The 27,091-nt window shown below is 36.9% G+C and overlaps 1 protein-coding gene across 1 annotated transcript in view; it reads right to left on the bottom strand.

Moving 5' to 3' along the window:
- Positions 1-12,168: 12,168 nt before the first annotated feature.
- Positions 12,169-27,091, bottom strand: part of LOC138709293 (facilitated trehalose transporter Tret1-like) — a 28,009-nt gene continuing 13,086 nt past the window's right edge. Inside the window, exons 4-6 of the mRNA XM_069839959.1 lie at positions 23,357-23,565; positions 19,807-20,079; positions 12,169-15,688 (exon numbers count right to left, since the gene is read on the bottom strand). Coding sequence (XP_069696060.1) covers positions 14,843-15,688; positions 19,807-20,079; positions 23,357-23,565 — 1,328 coding nt within the window. The 3' untranslated portion in view covers positions 12,169-14,842. The remainder of the gene's footprint in view (positions 15,689-19,806; positions 20,080-23,356; positions 23,566-27,091) is intronic.

Raw genomic sequence — 27,091 nt, 5'->3', positions numbered from 1 at the left:
GGCTGTGCTGCAGAAGTGGCAGACAGGCTGATTGTCCGGCTAGGCAGGACGGCTGCAGAGAAGCTGTCCGGCAGGAGGGGCTGAGAGGCTGATTGTCAGGCGAGGCAGGGCGGCTGCGGAGAGGCTGTCAGGCAGGAGGGGCAGAGAGGCTTATTGTCCGGCGAGGCAGGGCGGCTGCAGAGAGGCTGTTAGGCAGGAGGGGCAGAGAGGCTTATTGTCCGGCGAGGCAGGGCGGCTACAGAGAGGCTGTCAGGCAGGAGGGGCAGAGACGCTGATTGTCCGAGGCAGGGCGGCTACGGAGGGGCTCTCCGGCAGGAGGGGCAGAGAGGCTGATTGTCCGCCTAGGTAGGGCGGCTGCAGGGAGGCTGTCCGGCAGGAGAGGCAGAGAGGCTGGTTGTCCGGTGAGGCAGGGCGGCTACGCAGGGGCTGTCCGGCAGGAGGGGCTGAGAGGCTGATTGTCCGGCTAGGCAGGGCGGCTGCAGAGAGGCTGTGTGGAAGGAGGGGCAGAGAGGCTGATTGTCCGGCGAGGCAGGGCGGCTGCGGAGAAGCTGTCTGGCAGGAGGGGCAGAGAGAATTATTCATGTTATTTTTTTGCCAAAATAAAGTACCATCTAGATGCACCACATTTTTAGGGTTGCCACTAGCCAGTGTGTGACCATCCCGGCCGAACATTTTGGTGAAGCTCAATATAAGTTGGTTGACTGTTATCAACCCCTCAAAGGCTTTGTTTGTGGCCGGCCGGTAATTTTATCATATAAGTTTCATAATAAGTGATAAGAGTTTTTATTAAATAGACTGGAATGATTTTCTCTATTTCGTGCAACCTTTAAGTCGGAGCAGCTAATGATAAGGGAATTTTGAAGTATTTTTCAGTTTTACTTGATGTTTCGACACCAAAAGTAGAAGAAATGTAAAGTGTTAAATAAAGATTAGCGCTATAATTAGATGAAGATATAATCTATGGTGACTTGTGCTCATTAAATGAAGTGGTTTCTTCCTTCGTGAATGTTGAACATTTGACAAGATACGGTGTAAGTATTTTCAGGGTAAAGATGCCTTTGATAAATCTCCACAATAAGAATCGTAGTTCAACACGTGTTCCTGTATTTAGTATCATGAATAACATATTAATGTACGAAAAGTCTAACAACCAGTTCAATTTAAAAAAGTAGCAAACAGGACAACCCGGGCAACGCCGTGTGCCTTCAGCTAGTTTAATAATAATTACAATATAAGTTTTTTAATTGTTGCACAAAACATTATCACCTATAAGCACATACTCTGTAGTCTCAATCTGTAAACCGTCGAACCAACTGCACAACAGCGTACGTACAGAATGGTATACCTGTGAGCAGTGAACTGCCGATGCACATGGGATGCTGGATCCTGACCCCTAGCATCGTGGCATAAATAGCTCTCCTGCCTTGTTAAAGCATAGTCAAGAAACGAAAAGTGGTAGATATGTGCATTCCTATGAACTCGTGCGGTCAATTAATGCGGAACCCGCCTCAATTGTACGAGATGTTATAGCTTCGTGTGGTTTTATATAAAGTCGTTCTTAATCTTTACAAAATTACCAAATCAGGATCATTTGAAATACAGGTATACTAATTACATTTATTTTTACATATGGAATGAAGTACTATACATTAAAAATGATATTAAACATTGGATAAAGCCAATTGAAATGTTAGCATGTAGTGTTTCTTTGTGATTTTTACGTAGACGTCCAATTCCTAAGAGCCCAGCCACTAGCCTTCACATAGGGGTCAGCAGAAACGGGTGGGGGATATCGGGAAGGGACGTAACCAAACGGACACAGTACCTGTGCCAAAATATGATTCAATAATGAAGGGTTATTCTTTGATGTAATCCAAACAAACAAAAAATGTTTAATAGAATTTTCCTCGTCTTTGCTTCATTTTCGAGATAAAAATTGTTTTATAGGAAACATTTCATAGCGTGTTTTTAGAAAGAAATTGATTTAATTCCAAATACGCTCAGTCAATTTAAGAGAGCAGTTACTATGGTAGCAAATGATTGAAAGAAATTTATTTATTTTTCTTTAGATATGTAGAAACGATGGCGGACTTATGCTAGGGCGGCAATGAACCTGCGGGTTCTTTAAAAGCCATTTGTAAGTAAGTAACTAAGATATACAGAAATTTGATCCGAACAAACGTAACATTGTAAAATTCCTTTGCAGAACATCAGTAACTTGCACTGTTCTTGAAGCATTAGGCCAATCTTGAGCCACTTTTTTACTTACAAAATGAACAAGGAATGTCTTCAATAACGATATAACATTCACAGTACTACCAACAGAGCATTACAATACAAATCGTTAGATATATTTCGATTATAATTATCAATCCAGTGCCATAGGTAAATCATGGTTGGCAATAGTTTCTTTTTTCCCAAACGGGCCACAGTCTAGGACTGACGTCCATTTGTAACAGAACACAGTGGCGGTTCCTCAGGGGAGGGAAGGGAGGAAAGTCCTCCTCACATTTTTCTTCTTCTGAAAGTAAATACCAAATAAAATATGTGTCTTAAAATTCGAGGAAGATTCGATAATTTTTAAGTTCACAGCTATAAGTAAACCTTGGTTGATCGAGTTTTAAACGACGCGCGCTCATGTGCTGCTAGAAAACTGTGAGAAAGATGCGAGATTGTTTGTGTGGAGGAAAGCCAATCCTTTCCTCCTTTACTGCAATTAGCACACATAGACAACAGCGCACTAGCGGCCAGAGAAAGAAGCAGAGTTTTAAAGCAAGTAAATAAACGGAGAGGGAGGAGATCCTCCTCTGAATCAGCGCATGGGCGGGAAATAGAAACCGACTGGTCGTGCAGCAAGTTCGCTACCGCTGCCATCTAACGATCTTGCATTCAACCAGACAATAACACATCTATAAGAGGAGGCACAAAAAACAGTTTTAACGTAACGCTATGAAAGACACCATATAAACTTTTTTTTTAAATTATAAATCAAAAATATTATTCATTGCACGTTATATAGTCTACTATTCATGGTTTGAAACTTTAAAGGATATTTGAAAGATAAAGTCGGGTTTATATAAAACAAAGAGGAAGTAGTTCTATGTTAGTATCGCAGATCTTTTTGGCCTCTGAAATTCACTTCCATTGTGTACTAGACAGGGCAACAGCCAAGTTGTCAGTTTTGTACAAATATATTTGAAATTGAAAGTAGGTAATCCAAATTACATTATTTTAACGTAAAAATTGGCCACCGGCAACTTTGAACAATAATGGTAGGCCTAGTATGATTTTACAAGAACTGATATTCTTCAAAAGCATGTGATACTGAACTTGTAAAATGTACATGTGGCAACACAGACCACGTAGTGTTCTCGCTTTCCTCAGATTATTTCCCATTCCCATTACCGCGGTTCCAATTACGTGTTAGTAGCTAGTCTCTTCCAACACGTGTGATGCTGTAGTGTGCTCGAAAAATGGTGCGAGGTGAATTTCCTTGTAATTGTTAATTTGTGCAATTATTCAACAATGAATGGAAGTGAACACATTATATATTATGGAAAATTTAGGAAACTCGGTTTACAAGAACATATCATTGCTCTACAGAAGGGAAGGCCAACCCCAACACTACCTGGTCTTACATGTGTGCATGATGGCTAATTTGTAGCATGTTTCATTCGAGAAGATGTCATTTCGTCCTGTTACCTTCTTTCCTCTTAAGAAATACGCAGAAGCCGCCACTGACAGAACAACATTTCTATACCCACATTTCACATATAACTATCAACTGGACTGAAGTTCTTTTGTTGTAAAATGATGCACCGAATCCTAAACTGCCAATTCCAACAGAAAACTTATTTTTCGAAAAGATGGACTGAAGCCCTTTTGGAAAGAGGATTCAATTACACAACAGGGTCTTGCACTTACCATTAACTTTTACGCATGCCGAATATGCGGCACACTTCGTCCAGCAGCCTTCCTTCCTTCCACTATTGAAATGTAAAATACATAAGACTCATGTATTATTTTCACGAAGTACTGAATATTACAAAAAGTCCAAGATACAAGAAATAGTAATAATATCGTTTTCGGGTGTTTACGCGAAAGAACTGAAATTTAATATAATCTATGAGTGGGGCAAAAATGAACCACGAAACAGAGCGCTGGAGAACAGCGCTTGCAACCGGTTGCAGATCACCGACGAGGTCGGTCATTCGTTCGAATATCCGGCCTTAAAGCGGTTGCGCCTGGCTAGACAGAACCACAGATATAGAGGACGGAATACCAAGCGCATTTCACCATACAGGATCTCTGATGACATTGTGTAACTGAATAAATGGAGTAATTGAAGGATATTTACTTTTTCTAATTAAAAAAGGTTAGCTTGATATTCTTAGGAAAATATTTGGGGGCTAAGAGAGTTAAAGTTACAGGAGAATGGAAATAGTGATATCACAGTCTACTATATACAGTCGCGAAGCTCAATATGTACTAAAAATGCAAACATGGGTAGTTGCCCACCACTAGGATCGCTACTATCGCCTCATCATTGCAGATCTCTCTCCTAGTAGACGACAAAATATGTTACACTTTCGTTGTGTTCTTTTGGAAAAATTAACACCTTCCTTCCATTATTGAAATATTAAATGCATAAAGTTAATTTATTATTTTAATGAAGTATATTAAATTCCACCATAAACTCGAAGATACCTGCAAGAAATAGGTTAATATTATTTTTGTTTGTGCAAAACGAACTGAAATTTACTATAATCGCTTCACTCATTCAAGATTATAGCGATAATTAACTATGAAATCAATAAATATTAATTTGCATTTCCCTTTACAACAATAATACTGGAAATATGAATTAACGGAGTAACTTACGTGTACCGGTACTTGTAGTGTAGACTTACGTAGTTAATAAAGTGGGATGAGGTTAAGCAATAATAATCACACCAGAATTGGAAATAAAACGTGATCAATAAATTTTATTGTAACAGACTTTTTCTATGTTTCTAGTAAAGTAACAAATAAAAATAACAACAAAATTAACAGCTATAATTAAAAACATATGCTTTGAAAAAAAAGTAGGCCTAAGCAATAATAATGCCACCAGAATTGAAAATAAAACGTGATCAATAAATTTCATTAAATCAAACTTAATTTTTCTACGTCTCTAGTAAAATATTATTATTCCAATTATTGTATTTTAGCCATTAACATTTTCATTACAACCAATAACGAACATTTCACAAGCATCAACGTGAAATACGCAACGAGCTAGCACTCGATGGAAGTACGACACAGTCCAAAGTCGACCGTGGACAGTCTATTGTTTCTAGTTGCTAACAGCCTGGAGCGCTTTATCACGAGATTTGCAAAAAATCACCTCAAGCTTCGCGACTGTGTATAGTAGGTTGTGGTGATATAACGCAGATGCACGCATTGTATTCTTCGCCTGACATAATTAGGAACATTAAATCCAGATGTTTGAGATGGGCAGGCATATAGCAAGTATGTGCGAATCCAGAAATATATATAGAGTGTTAGTTGGGAGACCGGAGGGAAAAAGACTTTTGAGAAGGCCGAGAGGTAGATGGGAGGATAATATTAAAATGGATTTGAGGGAAGTGGGATATGATGATAGAGACTGGATTAATCTTGCACAGGATAAGGACCGATGGCGGACTTATGTGAACCCGCGGGTTCCATAAATCCCATAAGTAAGTAAGTTAGCTTGAAATAGGGTTATAATAGATTGGACACTTTGGTACATTTATCTTCATAACTCATATATAAATCAACTAATGGACACCGGTAACAACAAAGGAAATAAGCGTAATGCATAAATGAAATCTGACGTGTAAATAAATACAAGAATAAAATAAATTACACTTACTTAGAAAAGAGAAGAGCAAATATGTACACACTTACTATTGTAACGTTCATACCCTAAACTCAAAATACATAGGCTACCTCTGAAAAAGTAGTTGTTAATATAGTATATGTCTTTTAATTATTCTAAGTGGATGTATTATTATTTCTCTATTAAATCGTTTTAGGGAGATAACAAGTTATTAACAAAAATAAAAGCACTCTCAATTCTAATGATTGCAGTTTCATGACGCCTGCTTCAATCAATGAGAAGGGAGGAAGAAATATCATTTGAAAGGTACACGATGATAATTGCGTTCTTGCATCGATTCTTGGAACTCCTGGATGGCTCAATATTATCTGTCTTTCATGATCCAGAGCCGTCCAACCGAGTGAGATTCGGACACTATTATTAAAATCATCTAATTCAGAGACTGTTATAATTAATATTAGTGTGCTTTTAGTTTGTTGTGTACCCTACATTATTAGTAAATATTTCGTTAAATTTTTAGAAATAGTGTGCTTGACGGAAGTAGGCTTCAAATCCTGGGTCGAAGCCACAATAACTCGTTTAAAAAAGAAAAGTTCACTGATACTAGACTAGACGCCAGTTCGGAAGGCGGTCGGCTGCTAGCGTTTGCGTCGAGAGAGACAGATAGTGAGAGAAAAGCAATGCACAGCATTGCCACATCGTACTTCACGCGCGCGCGCAATACAAGTAGCTGAGGAGAGAATTTCAATTTTAAAAAGACAATAATGACCTTAGCCGTTGATTACTGCAAGCATGACAAATCTTTTATCAGAACATTATCAAATCTTAAGTTCTATTAATAATGCTTATACCAAGTTTTAAGATTTTTATGTGCGGTATTATTATTATTATTATTATTATTATTATTATTATTATTATTATATCACACAGTTTTAGTCGAAATGTATACGGTGTATTACTAGAAAAAAAGGATACACTATTTAAGTAGAAATTGTATTTAGGTCTATTTTAGGCGCAAATTATTTTAGCTAGTAAAATACCCTAAAACAATAACTACGAGTACCATGTTATATTGTCACATTTCAGTCACACTTAATATAAATTAGGATTTAATAAATATTCAGTACCTGGTTTTAATCGAAGTCGCTGATTCTCTCATCAGTCCCGTCAGATTCTTCAGAGTCGGATTCTCGAAGGTACATATCTAATACTGTACGTCGCAGCACACTTTTATTAAAAATATCTAATTCAGAGACTATTTTCACACGACGATGATGTTTTCCACGAGAACGAAACGTGGCAGTTCCGCTCACATTAAAAGATTTGTTTCCTTTACTAACAATTCTTTGCACGGTTCGCAAACCTACACCACATGCTCCTGCAGTCGTCTCCTGCGCGTTGGCAACGTTGCGGCAGCACCATGATGCCCGGCAGAGTTCTGCTCGTTAATGTTTTTAAAATAATTATAAACCTTAAACACTATTACCCGCGCCTGCCTGTGGAGTACTTGTCTTTTTATAGTATCTCCTTCCATTTATCTTACACATACACAGTATATGTTAGTTTTACTTATTCGATGTTTTAAAACACTCACAAGTGAACAAGTAACTCGAGAAGCTCTTGTTACTGACAGTCGTAGTACAGTCCACTCTATGTGTTCTCAGTCAAATCTCTGTCCTGTCACTACACTCTTTCCTATCAGTCCACTCTCAGTCCAATCTATGCCATCTCACTTCACTCTTTGTACTCTTAGTCCACTGTATGTGCTCTCAGTCCAATATATATGCTCACAGTCAAATCTCTGTTCTGCCAATACATTCTCTTTCCTACCAGTCCACTATCAGTCCACTCTATGTCATCTCAGTCCACTCTTTGCACTCTCAGCCCACTCTATGTGCTCTCAGTCCAATCTCTGTCCTGTCACTACACTCTTTCATACCAGTCCACTCTATGTCATCTCAGTCCACTCTTTGTACTCTCAGTCCACTCTATGTGCTCTCAGTCCAATCTCTGTCTTGTTTCTACACTCTATTTCCTACCAGTCCAATCTCTGTAGTCTCAGTCCACTCTATGTCATCTCAGTCACTCTCAGTCCACTCTTCGTCTTCTCAGTCCACTCACTATCCTCTCAGTCCACTCTGTGCTCTGAGTCCAATCTTTATCCTTTTTTCACACTCTCTGTTCTCTCAGTGTACTCTCTGTCCTCTCAGTCCAATCTGTGCTCTCAGTCCAATCTCTGTCCTGTCACTACACTCTTTCATACCAGTCCACTCTATGTGCTCTGAGTCCAATCTTTATCCTGTTTTCACACTCTCTGTTCTCTCAATCTACTCTCTGTCCTCTCAGTCCACTCTATGTGCTCTCAGTCCAATCTCTGTCCTGTTTCTACACTCTCTGTTCTCTCAGTCCAGTCTCTTTCCTGTCACTACACTCTCTTTCCTACCAGTCCACTCTCAGTCCACATTATGTCATCTCAGTACACTCTTTGTACTCTCAGTCCACTCTCTGTCCTCTCAGTCCACTCTGTCATATCAGTCCACTCTCTGTCCTCTCAGTCCAATCTCTGTCCAGTGTCCTGTCACTACACTCTCTGTCCTACCAGTTCAGTCTTTTTTCCTCTCAGTCTAATCTCTGTGCTGTAACTACACTCTCCGTCCTGCTAGTCCATTGTCTGTCCTCGTAGTCCACTCTATGACCTCTGAGTGCACTCTATTTGTGCTCTCAGTGCATTACCTGTACTGTCATTGGGGCATTATACTGGGTGTTCATTTCAAAGTGTGTCATGACGTCACTGTTGTGAGTCAGCGATTTGAAGCGAGTTTCAGCTTTTCTGTCAGAGAAGTTGACTATAATTTAAGGCGTTCAATCTGAATTTGAGAACGTGTACGGTAGGCCTATAACTTGAACGTCGTAGCAACAGATGGCGGTCTATACGGTCTGTGTGCTACCATAATCTCTTTCGACGGGCAAATCGTACGAAGGGTATTTGTTATCAACGGTAACGGCAACATTCCAGAACAAAAATCAAATGCTCCGTGTCCATGTTGACCGTCGATTTATTTTTTTTATTTTATTGGGTTATTTTACGACGCTGTATCAACATCTAGGTTATTTAGCGTCTGAATGATATGAAGGTGATAATGCCGGTGAAATGAGTCCGGGGTCCAACATCGAAAGTTACCCAAAATTTGCTCGTATTGGGTTGAGGGAAAACCCCGGAAAAAACCTCAACCAGATAACTTGCTCCAACCGGGATTCGAACCCGTGCCACCTGGTTTCGCGGCCAGACGCGCTGACCGTTACTCCGCAGGTGTGGACTTAATGTCAACAAATACGTAAGTAATCGTCTTAACCCTCTCCCTATAAAGAAAAAAACTCACCTCAGTACTTGTTTCCAAACAGTTCACAATCCTGCCATTACCGGCGTTACCGTACGTATCGGTAAGTACTCTTCAGAATGAACGCCGTACTTGCTAGGCAACTTCTCTGACACATAGGTAATACGCCTCTGCGGAAATGTAGGAATATTGAATTCTCTAGGCTCACCGGCTAGCCACATGACGACATACAGCGAGCCATGACACACTTTGAACTGAACACTCGTATATTTGAAGTATGTAATGTTAAAAGTAACTTAAAAAAATTTAGTGTGAAACAGTAACTAGGTATGTTGCCATTACATTTCGAATGTCCTAGTATTATCTATTACAATTGAGGTTTTTTTTTTTAAATAAACACAGCTTTTGTCAAAAACGTTAATTTTTCAGGAGACGTAAAAAACTTTCTACAGTCTACATACACTGCAGTATAAACAAGATATTTATGACTATGATTCTACAGGTTATGTGACATAATGTAACACAAAATTCGCATTAATTAACGTTTAAATATGACTATTATAAATTAATTGAAATGGGCATGTGTGACAAGGGTCGTTTTTGGCTGAAAATTTGAAAATATAAATTAAGATATTCTTCATGCAAAAAAAAATATTTATTACAAAATTCAAATATTACAGCACTACGGTAATAAACATTGGTAATATTTTATTTTATGTATTTTTTAACAAAATAAGCATTAATTTATTAAAAAACTCAAATATCACAGCACTACAGTAATAAACATAAGTAATATTTTATTTTATGTATTTATGAACAAAACAAACATTGTCAAATTTGACAGAGTTAATTCACTGCAACATTACAACAGCTGACTTTCCACTCTTGTTTCAATACGAGTAATATCCAGTACCATTAAATTTTAGAATCAATATTTGTCTTCCCCACTCCTGTTGTATGAATTATCAATGTCTACATCATCATTAATGTTAGCCCTTCTTCTTGTCCAAGAGTTTCAAAACATTGACAACTGCTTGGTCTTGCCAAACCATAAAGTTTTCTCAAATCCTTTATTTTAGAAAAATTTATTTTTGGAAGTGCATTATGCATTTGACGAAAAGAGAGTTCTTGAGAAATTGCTGATCTATTACTTATATTAATAAAACTGTGAGGATTTTTGGCAGATAGGATTTCTGGGGATTGTCTTTGATAGAGTAACGTGACTGCCGAGGTTTAAAAGAACTAATGTGATCCATGATAAGTAGCTCAATTTCGTCTGATACAAACTTAGATCTATTTTGATGTTTACCTCTAGAATCTCTAGGTGAAATCTGTCCATTCAACATTGATCCTTGTATAGTACGGAGACGCCCTCGTGTTATTTCATGAAAGCCCATGGAGGCATTTCGACATACTGGAACATCAACTACTGCGCGATTTTCTTAACTCTTACCTTGTAAAACAAACTTCCCCTGTATGCAAACGTTGTGCTCTATGCTGCTGAAGGGTTGATATTATGCTTACGGAAACATCTCTATTTCACCTCTTGTACAGTAATCATCCCTGATAAATAAGAATTTTGTAAATCTTTCGATTCTAGTGCGTAGAAATTATGGAATAATACATATCGATCTTCCTCGTATACTGTCTTGAAGCAATCTGCATCTAGAAAAAAAAAAAAGTTCCATCTCACTGATTATACATATAAGAATATGATTATTAATAATACTATTTCATTTAAAATATTTCATTATGCTTTACAGTTCAAATTACATAAATTTACTGCTTACCTACAACAAACTCCAATAGTATTTCTTTCCACATGCTTCCCAACACGGTTCGTGTGTTCTTTCCCCTGTATTTTTAATCTTTTTATGTTTGCTTCGTCTCCACCTTCTTTCTTTTCTAGGTGGAAAAGTAGTGTGTACAAGCCATTATTCAATATTACAAACAAAAACAATACTAATTTCAGGAAGTAATAAACACATCCTGAAAACTGCATTGTTGTGTATTTGAAAGGAATACTGGATTGAAGTAATCTAAATAATCAATTAGAATGTAGCTAAAATTTGAATGAAAATAGCCCATGTCAATTGACTTGAGCAGTTTTAGTCGAAACCACGAATGACATGGGTTATTTTTATAGAACCACCAAATCTTTAACAAGCCTTCACGCTTTACATGGGCTGATTTTCATGCAAATGATATGTCCAGGCGGTAGAAGAAGTTTCCATCTATTGTATAACATTGAAATCTCATTTTCGAATAAAAGTGACAAGGGCTGTTTTTATTTAAAAAAAAACCTCAATTTCAAACGTATTGGCGTCGTATTGACCTGTGAATCATTTCGACTATCAGTTGCGTTGTTGTCTTGGGAGTATGCGTCTGGAATGAGGAATTAATTACGTAGGGGACTAGTGTAGGGACGAAACCTGGGTACACAGAGAATCTTAGTGTAGTCAGACGGTGTGAATTTGGGAATGCGCCTGGTTTGAGGGATAGCGCTATACTGTAGATCAGTGGTCGTCAGCACTCGCTGAAATGGGTATTGGGTAAAGAGAGCAGAGAAGCCTGCACGTCCGTGCATACTTCGTGGGAGGGAGAGGGAGGAATCTGGCCTTAGCTGATGCGAACGATCAGTGGAGACTAGAGTAGTAAGTACTATACACTTGTGAGTAGTTTGTGTACGTACACGATCGCAGAAAGTTCAAATAGTGATTTACGTAGGTCTTCCACCCCTACGTTGTTTAACCCTTCATGGGAGGAGGCTTTTTTTACAGAGTTTGAAAATGCAGCAAGATGTTTAATTTGCAGTAAGATACTCAATGTGATAAGAAAATATAACCTGCAGCGTCACTATGACAACTGTCATGCTAATTAAAAGACGACGAAAGAGTCGAAATGGTGGAGCAGTTAAAAACACTAATATAAGACAGGTATTATTATTATTATTATTATTATTATTATTATTATTATTATTATTACTACTACTAATAATTCCTATACTGATGTGCAGTTAGTCAGAGAACGTTTCCCTAGGCCCGCAGAATACTGCATCGGACATCGTGTCTTGGATGAGACAGTTTCGTCTCGGACCGTCTGATACTGGAAAAGACTGTTTCGGTCTTTCTAGAACTGTCGACAGTCTAAAACAGAGTTTCTCCACGACGTATGTACGTAGTTTGTTTTTCATATATTGCTATTCTGAATTGCGACCTGATAGCAACCGACAATAAAATCGTAACAATGATCGATTATTTTATGCGTTTAAAAGAAGAAGATCACATAAATAGAAGTTTGTTCGATTCATCTTCCAAATCCAAAAATTTATGTACTTGGTTTTATAAGTACACAAATTTCTTTCAAAACTTCTTCCCGTACTTTATATAGCCTATTAGATTTCTCCAATATTTTTTTTCCAATTTATACTAAAAAGTGGGGGTCCTTGCATGCACATAACAAGTCTATCTACGTCCATATCCATTTATAATTCAATTGGAAAATGCTTGTAAATACAATGCAAGAATAAAATTATACTATTGAACATAACCCAATGGTGTTTGTGTTTTCTTTATTAATTTATTAGAATCTTTTGTTGATTTTATTTACACACGGTTTAACATCTGTGGTCACATAGCGTGTGTAGGATCTTTGGGTAATAATTTGGTCGTTTTTACTGTTGTTGAGATCTTGTTTCTATTGTCGTGTGTTAATAATGTAGATAACTTGTGTTCGTGTGACTGAAATTAGATTTTGATTAATGTTTATGATATTGATGATTGAGACGGAGATAAATCATAGTATTTAATTTTCAATTCGACATTGGCGTTTGTGACGGAAACCATGAAAAATCTCAGTCAATTTGGCTGGTTACGGGGTTTGAACCCGGATTTGCCTGATGCGAGTCTCAGACGTTAATGTCTGAGCCAACTCGCTTGGTCTAATTTATTATTGTTTTGCTTAAACAATTAACAAAATTGAGGGGTCCAGTCAGATAAGAGAATAAACCACAATTAAAATATTTACATAAATTTAAATATTCTGCCGTCTGTGCTCATAAATTCTAAATTTTACAGATTTTAAATATAACCTATCATTAGAATAATATATTGTCATAGAATTTAGTCCGGAGAAATTTTTCCTCGCATTCAATTAATGTGGCTTTGTGGCTTGTCTCCTCCTGTGACTGGACTTTACAATTTCAGAAGTAACTTTTTTTAAAGTTATTTGGCATTAAAACGGATATCCTGAGTTTTTATTAACTGTGTAAAATATGTTACTTAAATACACATGTGAACATCGGATGCTTCATTACACTATTAGTACTATTGAATTCCACTGAGTTACGTAATTTATGATACGAACGAAAAGCCGCCACTGAAATATTGCTTACCCGTCCGCTCCTATAAATGCACTAGCGGGCTCGAGGGTAAGAGACGCTAGCACGAGCGTGCACCCTCCTGACGACCCCTGCTGTAGATCGTGAAATATCGCAGTTATGGATCGTAATCCCCCCCCCCCAATCCAGAAATTCCATTCAATTCCAAATATACTACGTTGCATTGTGAGTGGGTAGCAATGTTTCTTCTTACTGGTAACACTATTTATTAGGAAAAATCTTTACTCTCCTTCAATTAGATTATTCCTTGAGTTCAAATGATAGAAAAAGAAGTGTCATAATATACCAGGTACTTTGTATTACATTAGCCTATATATCATATCTAGAGTCCTGCGTTTGGTTATTTTGAAGCAAGTTAGGTGTACATCGAGCATATGGATTCGTATGGAGAGGTAGTTGCAAGTCAACAGGTCACACACTTCAGTGAACCAGGGAGTCGTCCCTCATGCACCGGTACAGTGTGTCTACATCTGTTTATTTGAGTACCTGTGTTTGTAAGTCGGTGTACAACAGCAATATCACTTGACTTTATTAACGACAATAACGAAGTATGTATTTAAAAGCAGCTTATTTGTAATAAACATAGTTTTTATTAGGGACGGACTGAAAAAAAAACAGGAGCTAGCCCCTTTATTTTCAGGATTCATCACATTTCGTTCAGACATACATGAGGAAACCATTCGAGGTAAGACAAAGATGCATTTACTGAAATATGTTTAAAAAAATTAAACATCTAGCATTGCAAACACACGCTATCAGAGACGCTGTAGAACAATATCTTGAGATGCGTAATTTAAGCAACGAAAGGAGAAGAAACAGGTCACAATAAAGAAGAAGAAGAAGATTAAAAGAGAGGCATACTTTAGCCAAAACAGAGTATTTTTTTCTTAAGATAAGCATTGTCACAATTATCTACATTCACACCTGTACTTCTTTGAGGCAATCTAAGTTACAAATGTACTTCAGTTTCTACAATATCTTAAGAAACGGCATGATGAATTTCATACTTGAAGTGTTATCAACATTCATGTCAGATAATTTTTTGTTTCTCCTAAACAATTATGTTTTTGGAGTATGCTATGGTTCTTTTTAAACCTTTCAATTAATGCTATTCTTATAAAATGTCATCCATATTCATTTTGTCCATTATAATTTTCACTGCATCTTTTTGACATTCACGTCATCTAGCATATAAATATCTGAGACGTAGAACTTAATACAGGATACATTGTGGTCAACAATCTAAGTCTGTCTATGATCCACAGTGCTGCCATTACAACCTTTCTTGCGGGTGAGCCAAAGAATATTTTCTTGTTTGAAGTAGTCCTCGATCTCAAACAGTGTCCTGTCCTTCGTCTCGGGTAAGAAGAGAATTACGAATATTGTGCACACTAGACACGACGACCCGAATAGAAAGAACAATCCGTTCATTCCGAGATTATTCGTCAACGAGGGATATTCCTTAATCACAGCACCCATCACCAAATCATTGGTAGTATACATATAACCACATACGTAGCTTCTCATAATGAAAGATTGCATTTCCCCAATCATAACAGCAGGAAGCATGGAGAATCCTAGAGAACTGAAACCGCAAAACACAAGTACCATCGAGAAGTTCACCCACGTCTCAGTGGCATCCGGTATGGGATATCTGTCCTCTGAAGCCTGCATTGTGATAAACACTCCGAGGGCTGTGGCGGACAAGAATGATCCCAAACCAGAAATGGTTGCCACAGGACGGCGTCCAACGCGGAGCAGGAGGAATGCAGTAAATAAACTTACAGTGAGACGAACAAGGGATATGATTATGTTGGCAGTCACCTCTTCTGGTCCGTCCGAGTTACTTTTCCTCAGCTTGGCCAAGATGTCAACTGAGTAGTAGGTGAAGAGGTTGAGTCCACAGATGCATTGTACTGTATTGAAGAAGTGGCTGATGAGGAAGGGCTTCAAGATATTCGGTTTTAGGAACTGTCTGATCAAGTGAACAGACTGTGGTATTTTACCTTTCTTCGTTATTTTATTTCCTATCACGTTTTCCTTCACAGTACATAATCTACGTTGAAGTTCCAGAAATTCTGCTTTTGCCTGTAGAGAAAACGTTATACCACATTAGAGTATGTTAGCTTGAAAAAATATATATTTCGATTACATTAGGGCCTACATTATACAGTGTGATCGAGAAGTCTCTCCGCAGTGCTTCCGTAGCCGAGAATCCACTAGGCAGAGAATTCAAGTGTATTTGGTAGAGAATTCAAGTGGCAGGACTGGCCGCTAAGCATATGATGGACTGGGGGGTATGAGGTTGTCAAACCGGAACGAATGGGAGAGTGCCAACTTTCAACAGGGTTTTATTCTAAGGTTACTAGAGCTAATAGAGCTGCGGAGGGACTTTTCGATAGCACTGTATTTGATGAGGTTAGATGAAGTTGAAGGCGAGGCGAGGCAAGAATTACAAAGAAAAGCTAAACGTAATCAAATACTTAGCACAATAAAACGGATACAACCCCAACATAATAGAAATAATACGAAAGACAAAACATAATCACAAAAAACATAAAAAAATAGAACACAAACACAAGAATATAAAAATACATCACACTAACTTACGAAAACAAAAACACACACAAGATTGCAACCTCATTCAAGAAATTAAATTACAACATCGCATATAGAACAAATGACATTCTACAAAAACATCTCAAAACACAAACAACACAAACAAACAAATGCAACCACACAGGCGTATACAAACTCAGATGTAACACTTGCAACAACTTCTACATAGGGCAGACAGGGAGATCATTTCAAACACGTTATAAAGAACACATCACAGCCATAACAAAATTACAAAACACTTTCACATATGCAGAACACATTACAAATGCTAACCACACCTACAGAGACATCAACACAGACATGGAAATTCTACACATCCAACCAAAAAGCCAGAAACTAAACATACTAGAACAATACGAAATATGAAGACACACAAAAACACATCCAAATGAAATTCTCAACACACAACTCAATTTCAAAACACACACACTCTTCGACTCCGCATTACACTACACAAACACACCCCCAAAGGAAACAAAACAAAAGGCGCCAAGACCAGCGAGTTCTGAAGATGGCCAATAGCAGGCCGGAACATGTTAACAAGGTAATATAAAATTTAACACGTGAAAGACACATAATACATTTTCCGAAGTGATATAGTGTTAAAAGTTGTGTAATAAAGCAAGAATTAAAGTAAGCAATAACTGCACTTCAACATTGCCTTACACCTCACTGGACAACAGAAAGAGAATGACATAGAGAATTTTAACAATACAAGTTATACTTTACTGTTTGTTTGATATCACAGATTGATGCATTCTCAGGGACCCGAATAAACCATTTCCTCGAAGTAGGAAATTTCGGCAACAAACAGAAGACTTGGTTCTAATTTTATATCAATGTCAAAAGTAATAGTTTTATGTGCGATTCCGTATGTCCACGAATTCCGAATCCTAACTTAATTCTTCGGCGCAGGTAGCCAGGTTAAGATATTCTTTAATGTTTTAATTCTAAGGACGTAATTTTGCTTTCTAGACTTTCCATTAGATTAACATAACGGTAACATCACAATGTTAACCACACTTAATACAAATAGAATAATATTCACGAATGAAAAATATACGAAATCTTATTATGTTAGAGTTTCTCATTAAACTTTCCCCATCTATTTCACAGCGGCCCTTATAGAGTTAGACTAATTAATTTTACTATTTAGAAATAAATAATATGTACGAAAATGAAAGAAACTGTAATACTGTTACGTATGGAGAACGCAAAATAAACCGAATGCAATACATACTCAAGGGCTTGTGAGTAGGAAACAGAGAGCCAATATAGAAAAGTTCTTTTTTAAAACGATTATAATTGACTGATACCAGCAACCTGCAACGGATTTTGAGGACTTTCATTTATCAATTAAAACATTTAAAATATCTTAAATAGGTTCTTATATTAAGACAGCTACTAATTATAAATTGTTTATTATTATTTATTAAATAAAAATAAATGTAGATGTATCATAAATATTTAATTATTGTGTTAGAGATTTTATGTTGTTTTGCCATTTTCCTGTGCTTTGTTTGTGTTTTCTGTATTGATGCTTCGTTTGTGTTTAATGGAATTGTCCAGTGTCGCGAGAAGTTTTGAAAGTATATAAATGGAGTGTAAATTTTCGAAGTGTTTCGTAAGTGTTAAAATTAGTTAAAATTTGTGTAAGAGTTACAAGTGTCGCGCAAGCGTGTAATACTTCTTATGCTTAATGCAATGGATGACTTAGTGTGTCCTAAGGTCTTTGTGTTCTGTTTTTATCGTGTTCATATAGTGAGGTTGTATTTGTTATTTTTTGTGACTATTATTGTCTTGTAATTCTGTGTTGTTTGATTTTTTCTGTATTGGCGTTATTTTATGCTTTTTTTTATTCAGGACTACATCAGTGAAATCAGGATAGTGTCAGTGAAATGTGTCGTAGTTCCAGCGCAATGAGTGAGTTGACAGCGAACACTTGTGCATATATGGACATACCATACTCATGAGTTTTAGTTAATAATAATAATAATAATAATAATAATAATAATAATAATAATTTATTTGAACTATCATAATAATGGTACACTTTTGGTTCGCACTCCCGATGAAGCAAAAACTTGTGGCCGGGAGTGGAGTTTATATCGAATAATGAAAAAGAAATATTACAAGTTTAAGTCTATACTAAAATAATTACTTGTTTAATTTATATAATCAAATATATGTAAGCAAAAGTAAAGTGATGAATATCAAATTAATGATACAAGAAAGAGTAATATAAGAAATACAATGAAATTATATCAAATATATGTAAGCAAAAGAAAGTGACGAATATCAAAATAATAATATAAGAAATACAATGGAATTATATCAGGTAAAACATAGAAGATTCGGTTAACTAGAAAGTACAAATAATAAAATGAAATTAAAAATATTAAATAATACAATTGTAAAATAAATTCAAAATATTATTCAATAATATAATGGAGTAATAATTATTATAAGCATAAATTATACTTTAGTTTTTATTGATTTATTGAATGTTGAAAGATTGATAGATTCCTAACTTAGAAATTAGAACTTAGAGTTAAGATACAAATTTGATTTACTTTAAATGTTATTTTAAGTGATCGTGCTTCATTTAATTTAGGATGCTCCTTGTTAATATTATTATACTAATGTTATCATTTTATTATTATTATTATTATTATTATTATTATTATTAATTAATTATTGTCATTATTGACTGTAATTAGTTACCATTGTCACCGGGTATTTACTCATTTGCAGTGTGAATAAATACAAACATATATTTTGTTGTGTTTCTTTCGTACTGCACCAATATTATCATCATCAGATATCTGCCCATTCCTAATGTAGTAAATAGTTTGTTTCCCTTGTACGGAAGAGGAACCCGAAGGACTGCACTATAGCCTGAGGATTATTATGCTTACCACTCCTATTTTGGGAATAATTGGATAGCCGAATGGCCGCGCTCTTGTACAAGTTCAACACGCCGCAAAGTGAAATTATTGTATGGATGATGATGATAATGATGATGATATGTGAATTAATGATGCGGAAATGCGTCTGAGGTCTAACACCGAAAGTTACCTAGCAATTCTGCTTCAACTGTTTGAGGGAAACCCACGAAAAAAAAACGAATTATGTAACTTGTCCCAACCAGGATTTGAACCCGGGCCAGTTCGTTTCATGGCCAGACGTGCTAACTATTACTCCACATCGGTGAACTAATAAATAGTTAATTAAATAAAATCAGCCACCGGCATAGCTCTGTCGGCTAAGGCGGTTGCCTGCCGATCCGGAGTTGCGCTCGGGCGCGGGTTCGATTCCCGCTTGGGCTGATTACCTGGTTGGGTTTTTTTCCGAGGTTTTCTCTAAGCATAAGGCAAATGTCAAGTAATCTATGGCGAATCCTCGGCCTCATCTCGCCAAATATCATCTCATCATTACCAATTCCATCGACGCTAAATAACCTCGTAGTTTATACAGCGTCGTTAAATAACCAAGTAAATTAAATTCAATAAAATCTCATTTTCTTAAGAAGATAATGATACGTATACATTAAAGGCACATCAAATATTACAGAGCACACATTGTACCTCTGCTTGACGGTCAGGTCCACAAAGCCACCGCAGGGAGCGCTGGGCTGCTTCCATGCGTTTCTTCCTCACGAGCCACATAGGAGACTCCGGCAAGAGAGCGATTGAGAACAAGGACATGGCAGACAATCCAGCAGCGATGCCCGACCCTGTGCGCCAGTCCACCACAGCTCCAAGGATGGATATCACCAAGAGACCCAGGCATGTGAACGAGTAGCCAGCTGTCAGAATCGTACCTCTCAGCTTCGAGGAAGTTACCTCGTCCGCAAACACCTGTCAGAATTGTAAGGTAAAGGTCAGTAGTATTCTGATACTAATAATATTATGATAGTTCTTTTTGACTATTACACTTTTACTACGTCATACTACTTTTGACCAATAAAACGGTACGAAAAGATGTCTTTCAACCAATTATGGCTGCTTATCGCAAAATTTTATCGCGTACCTAGCATTTGTTTAATTTTATTGCTTCCCTAGCATTTGTTTATTTTTATCACTATTCTAGCATTTGTTTCTTTGTTTGCCAACATTTCAAACTGCACTGGTCTGGACGTCAAAAAATAGAAAATTACAAACCACTCCAATCGATGCACAGCAGTTTCAAATATGACTCGCATTGGCATTCAAAAACAAGAATTAATAAAGATCACTGGTCATAGCTATGCATCTTCCCTCAAATCCTGTTTACAAATAAATGAAGAGTACCATTCAGAAATCCTCAATAAGTTGAGGAATACACCATGTACATCAACGAGTTCCACTTCTTTTACGCACACATCAACTGAACCACCAACCACTAAAACATTCAAATTTGAAAATTGTACTTTCAATAATTGTTCCTTTTAAAATTATTCGTGTTTATTTTTTCTTTTATTTCATCATCCTTAATTAAAACTTTTCTTGTTTATTTCATCATCCCTAATTAAAAAATTTTCTAATACTTGTTTATATTATTTAGGTTATGTTATAGTTTCTGCTATACGATATTATGGATAGTGACGTATCAGAGATTGTTTAATATTAAGGTTTATTGAAAATCATCTGTCAAGTTACGTTGATTACTGGGATCCGGATAGTTGAAGTGGAATGTAACTGTTTTAATAAAAGTGAAACTGAATTAACAAAGTCGCCTTGCCTAGTAACCGTCCACAGAGTTCAATGAAGATTCCATAGTTTGGACAACTGATAACAAGAAAACAGTTAATCATAACATACTACTGTCATCTAATTTGTAATGGGTGGTACAATAATGCATTTGAAGGCAATTGTATTTTCGTAAGTCAATTAATATTTTATTGTATTGGAGTACTTCGTTACTTCTAATCTTAATAACTTTCTTCTAATCGTGTAATAGTCAATTAAATCCCACTCGAGTTTTGATTTTCTCTGGATAAATCAAAATCTCTACTGAGAATACTGTTGAAAATTTTTTACAATTTTACTGAGCGAGAGAAGGACTGGTTTTGTGCAGAAACGTCCACGAACATTCCCTTAATGCGTTGACGCAAAAATCCTTTCTTCCTCTCGCTCAGTAAAATTGTAAAAAATTATAAAAAAAGAACTATCATAATATTATTAGTATCACAATATTACCAACCTTTACTCTATATCTCAAATGATAAGTCCTGTTTTTTTATGTTGATAGTTTATTCAATTCGCTTTTACGAAAGAGAACTGATAATACATACAATGGGAAAACAGTAAGTTTCCGGACTGCCCTGAATGTAGGCAACACACAGGACATAGGAAACGGACAAGTTATCTAGAACTAAGGAAATGCCTGGAATCTATACTAAATGCATCACTTGAAAGGCAGAGAAAAAGACTGCCATAAGACGTAAGTGGAGAGGGAACAGAAAAAATTGCTGTAGGTCATAGGTATGTTTGCACAAAATAAGTGTTGCGTCTCAGTGTTAAATTTATAAAATTATGACTCCCATGCACAAGCCATTTAGTGAGTTTGCAGTTTGCTAAGTTCGGCTTTGTCGTTACTATACAGCGAGCTTTCCTCCGTCCGATAACATTCGTCGATGATACAGACAACTGGATGTAAGGGAAGAATTCAGGATGTCCACAAGTGTCAAACGAAGGAGTCAAGAGCGTCAGAGCAGCTTTCGTACGTAGTCCTCAGAAATCTGTGATGCGTGCCATCCGTGAAATAGGAATTCCTCTTACGACACTGTGCTACGAAAGCGGCTGCATATGCGGCCTTACCGTTTGCAGTTCTGCAATCCCTAGTCACCTAGTGGCACGCACTAATTTCTGTATGTAAATGCAACATGTACTGAAAAATTATAACGATCAATTTAGTCATTTGGTGTTTAGCGAACAAGCAAGTTTTCATCTCAGTGGCAAAGTGAATAGGCATAATGTGCGTACCTGATGGACGGAGAATTCACGTGCAATATTGCAACATGAAAGGGATTTCCCAAAGATCAAAGTCTTCTGTACCATGTCCAAACGAAAATTCTATAGCCCGTTCTTTTTCAACGAAAAAAGCAGTGTCAGGCATTTCATACCTGAACATGCTGCAGAATTATCTCTTCTCTCAGCTGAATGTGTTCGAACCTAAAGATTTCATTTGGCAACAAGACGGTATTCCTCCTCATTTTCTTCATAATGAGCGGAATTGGTTGAACGATGTTGTTCCCCAACGATGGATAGGACGTGCAAGTCCGAATGACATGATTTTCACCCGATGGTCTGCACGGCCTCCCAATCTCACAACATATGATTTATTTCTGTGGGGATATGTGGTAGGACCGTGTGTACGTACCACCTCTAGGATAAAGTTGCCTAATTCCGTGATATACTTAATCCCGTGACACTTTTTTTAAAATTGAATATCAGTCAAAGCTTTGCCTTTCGACCATAGCTCCAGATACCTTTCTCGAAAGAGTGCAGTTTTCACTTACTTTTCAGACAACTGTTAACTTCCTAGCAAGATATCCAATCAAGTGGCATTCAGTAGAAGAAACATATCACGGAATTAGGAAACTTTACCCTACCTGTCGACGTGCTGGATTTGAAAAGAAGGATTGTTGCTATTGTTGAGTCTATCACTCCCGACATGCTGACCAAAGTTTAGAACTAATTCGTCTATTGGCTAGATGTGTACCGTGTGACGAATGGTGCTGACATTGAACACTTATAAAGTATAGTATGAAAACTCGGAGATTTCCTCTTTAATTTCTTGTAAGGTTTGTTTTTATGTATCGCAAATAAGAAAAATTAAACAACTTTGAAACTCTGGTAATTATTTAGGGACACGGTGTAGTTATGTACAGTAGGTGCAATGTGCCTCTCCGGAAGGCCTATATTTACTGCAACACCTATTTTCAAAATACTTTAAATCCACAAACTCTGACCTTTGTTGATGAGCGATAGCAGCTACATGGCACATGTGACATGAAGTGCTAGTCACAAATTATTTGACTTGTTCTTTCCTGGAAATTTCGGCGCATTATTGAAAGTGACGTTACTACCAGACATTACTTACGTGTCTTATGTTGTACTGACATATTGTTTAGCCTGAAAACAGTTACTGTACCGTTATAATTGATGCCATCGCTCCTCTTGAGATGCCCTCGACAAATCGTGCTATGAGCAGCATGGTGACGTTTTGTGCGACAGCAATCACCGTCCAACCCAGGACCATCAACACGTTGAAAATAATGTATATCCGCTTCCTTCCCCAAATGTTCATTGCCACGCCTCCCAACATACACCCGAAGGGGCTGGTGAAGGAGTACACACTGGCTGAAACAGTAAATATCAAATAATGATCACGAACCATTTGTTCTGTACTCATTCCTGAAATATTAATTTAAATTGAGGATTACAGATTATTTTTTCCATGTAAACTCAAAGAGGCTGAAGAGGTAAACATTAGATAGACATCTATTTAAGGATTGGATTGCTGAGCACTTGTGCTAGCTATATTCCTTAGAAAGGTCTAAAAAGAGAGAGAGAGAGAACAAAAAATGTCCATACAACATAGTCAAAACTTCATAGTTTTCCCAGAAAAAAATATTTCTTCTCTTATTTTATTCGCGTTATACTATTTATATATGGTTAGTAAAATTACGAAAACAATTACATCAGTAAGTATATCTAGTAAAGAGTTAATATTAGTTTAAATACATACTTGTGAGTTACATTACGTTTTCGTGCAATTAAATAAAATGTATGCTTAAATTTGTTAATATTCTGGCGTGAGAGACGTGGCAACATGTACAGCAGGCAGTACTCTGCACAGACGTCAGCTGAGTTCAAACTTCCTGTCCATAGGTCTACTGCCTAGCGGATGACAGTTCGGTATCAGGTATTGGATAAACAACTTACAATGTCATTAACAGTTTGGGAATATAATATGTTATTAATTTATGGAGAAAGTCGTAATTCAAGTGAGGCAAGATCATGTACCGTCCATAGGTCTACTGCCGAGCGGATGACAGTTCGGTATCAGGTATTGGATAAACAACTTACAATGTCATTCACAGTTTGGGAATATAATATGTTATTAATTTATGGAGAAAGTCGTAATTCAAGTGAGGCAAGATCATGTACCGTCCATAGGTCTACTGCCGAGCGGATGACAGTTCGGTACCAGGTATTCGATAAACAACTTACAATGTCATTCACAGTTTAGGAATATCATATGTTATTAATTTATGGAGAAAGTCGTAATTCAAGTGAGGCAAGATGATGTACCGTCAATGTTTTACTCAATGAAGGTTACGTAATAGGCGAACTTTTGTAGCGATTTCTCAACAATAATTATTAGAAACTAGGAATCTCTTACCTCGTTCTGAAAATCACACAAACATAAATTTCTTTAAAAATGGTACTGCTTTATGGAAGCGGGAGAGATTAAAATGTTGCACTTAAAAAAAGTTTGTGTAATTTTGTGCAGCAAACCATTAGTGTTTATTTTTTAGACTACAATAAAAAAATGGACCAATATTGCCAATATTGTTAAATAAAACGGAAATTTACCATAAAGTTCTATTAATGAGTTTGAAAGTTTGTATTTGCTGTTCATTTTATGTAAACAACGGTCCGCCCCTGCATTAGAACAGAGCATCTGTTTTGTACCGGTATGTCTGTATCCGCTTGAGCTGTACCGTGTACTTGTAAATTCCCTCCTCCCTATCCAGCAACGTTGCCAAACGTCTAATATTGTAAACTTTAATAACTAGTTAAATATTGCAATTAGAAAAAAATTGTCAGGACATTTTTTCTTCCTTATGATATGATCAATCATCAGTTAAAATTATGGCGCTTATACCCCTTACACCCTGCATATTATGTACGCGCAATCGCCTGCACATATCTTCCACAGCACGTCTACCGCATACGACTAGCACAGTTGTCGCGTCTCGGCCCGGCTTGTCTCCTGAGTTGTGCGTAAACTAAGAAGTAATGTGACTAAATTAAGCTTACCTTTATTTGTAGAAGGTGCTCAAAATGACGTCCTTCTGCTGATAGAGAAGCCTGACACCTTTTGAGCACGTTATTAAACATTTGACAAATTTAACTACCGAAATTTTTTAAATCACAAAAACTGAAATGGTAAACGAGGCAACGATTTTCACGGACCTCTTTCTAAGGCCACACCTATATCGTCTAATTTTTCCTCGGTTAGAACGCTCGGTTTTCTAGTTTTATTTATGTTTAACACAGATCCAGTGTCTTTAAGTTTTTCTAGTAATTTATTGGGAACATGTACGCGGGAAAATGTCCGTATAAAAGCAAGCTGACATTGCACATACGACTCTGTTCTTGCATCGTTTAACACAATAAACACTCGTTGCTCCCTAGTGTATAACATAGTGAAGGAAACTACATACAATAAGAATGAGGAAACGTGTACACAATCACTCAGCAAACGAAACTGAACGAGGCTGAATAAGACAAACTCTGTACGGGGACAGCATGTTTGCGGCAATTTATTAATTGTGATGTTAGCACTGAACATCATGGTAGGCTACACAAATCCATGCTAAACGTCGAGTTAATATCTTCATAATATTCAGATTGTGATAGCACTGGTTCTTTTAGATTACGTTTAACACACTTTCTGTGCCTCTTGGTATTGCAGTGTCTTTCAGTGCACTGATTTTATCACGTTTACGTTTATTTCACATTTTTATAGGTAATGTTGTCTATATTGGCAGTGAAAATATTAGTTTAAATATCCTCAAGTATGCCCAGCAATATTACAGGCTTGAGCGTCTTACCTAAGGCACTTTAACTCTGCAATGAACCTTCAATCAGCCACAAAGATGTAGTTATTTAAATAATACGACTAGTAAGAGCAGTGATCGATAAGACTACTCACTATGACTGCGTCCCGGTTTTGATTTTCTGGACGAAGAGGACAGAAGATGCGTAACTATTTTGTATACGAACGTACCTGTACCTGTGCTGTGACATCACATGTATAGTGCAACCTCTCACTTACGAACATCGAAGGGACATAACAACCTGTCCGCATCTGGGAGGTGTCCTTAATTAGAGGGAGGCTCCCCAATCTAACAGTAAATTTATAATATGCATTATGTATCCCTTCACGCTTTAAATGAAATGTATTACTGTAGTTTAATTCTAAATACAGGATACTACAGTAAATTCTTTGCAACTTTGAACTACAGTAGATAAGACAGAAAAAGGAAAATACAGTACTGTACTGTGCCATGCAATTTTATTCTAGGTCAGGAGTCGTCATCTCAGTGCACTATGGTGCAGGCACAATTTGCTCGCTAGCTCAGTTCTATCCCTAAGACATCAACTGTACAGCAGGGGCTGGGGGCAGGGAAGGAATCAGGTGATGGCAGTGGCGTCCGTTCAACCCTTTTAATCAGTCTCTAATAGTTATAATGAAAATAAACACGAAGGAATGTACTTGATTTATTTTAAGAGGAACTGTGTAATAAGTAAATCATTTTTCACTTTAAGACAAGAAACAAGTTGTATTTTTCCGTTATGTATTGTAGCGGTATGAAAATAAATAGTTTTTTTTCATATTAAAGTAATTGAGAACTTACAGACCTATAGGCCTAATGCATTTTCTCTGTTACAAAATATTAAACAAATAGAATCCATTAGTAATATTTAGATCATGTCATCCTATTCCTTTGTTCAAGTGTCGTCAATAAAATAAAATGAATTATCCATTTTTTATCTGACACTATATGTCACAAAATCAATTATTTGTTATTATGTATAACATATGAAACACATTATCGTTTCTGTTACAAGACTGAAGTAGGCCTAAATTATT

This window comes from Periplaneta americana, chromosome 11 (assembly GCF_040183065.1).
Source record: "Periplaneta americana isolate PAMFEO1 chromosome 11, P.americana_PAMFEO1_priV1, whole genome shotgun sequence".
NCBI classification, from domain to species: Eukaryota; Metazoa; Arthropoda; class Insecta; order Blattodea; family Blattidae; genus Periplaneta; species Periplaneta americana.
Note: the sequence above shows the minus strand (reverse complement) of the source record. Positions and strands in the feature narration are given on the sequence as shown.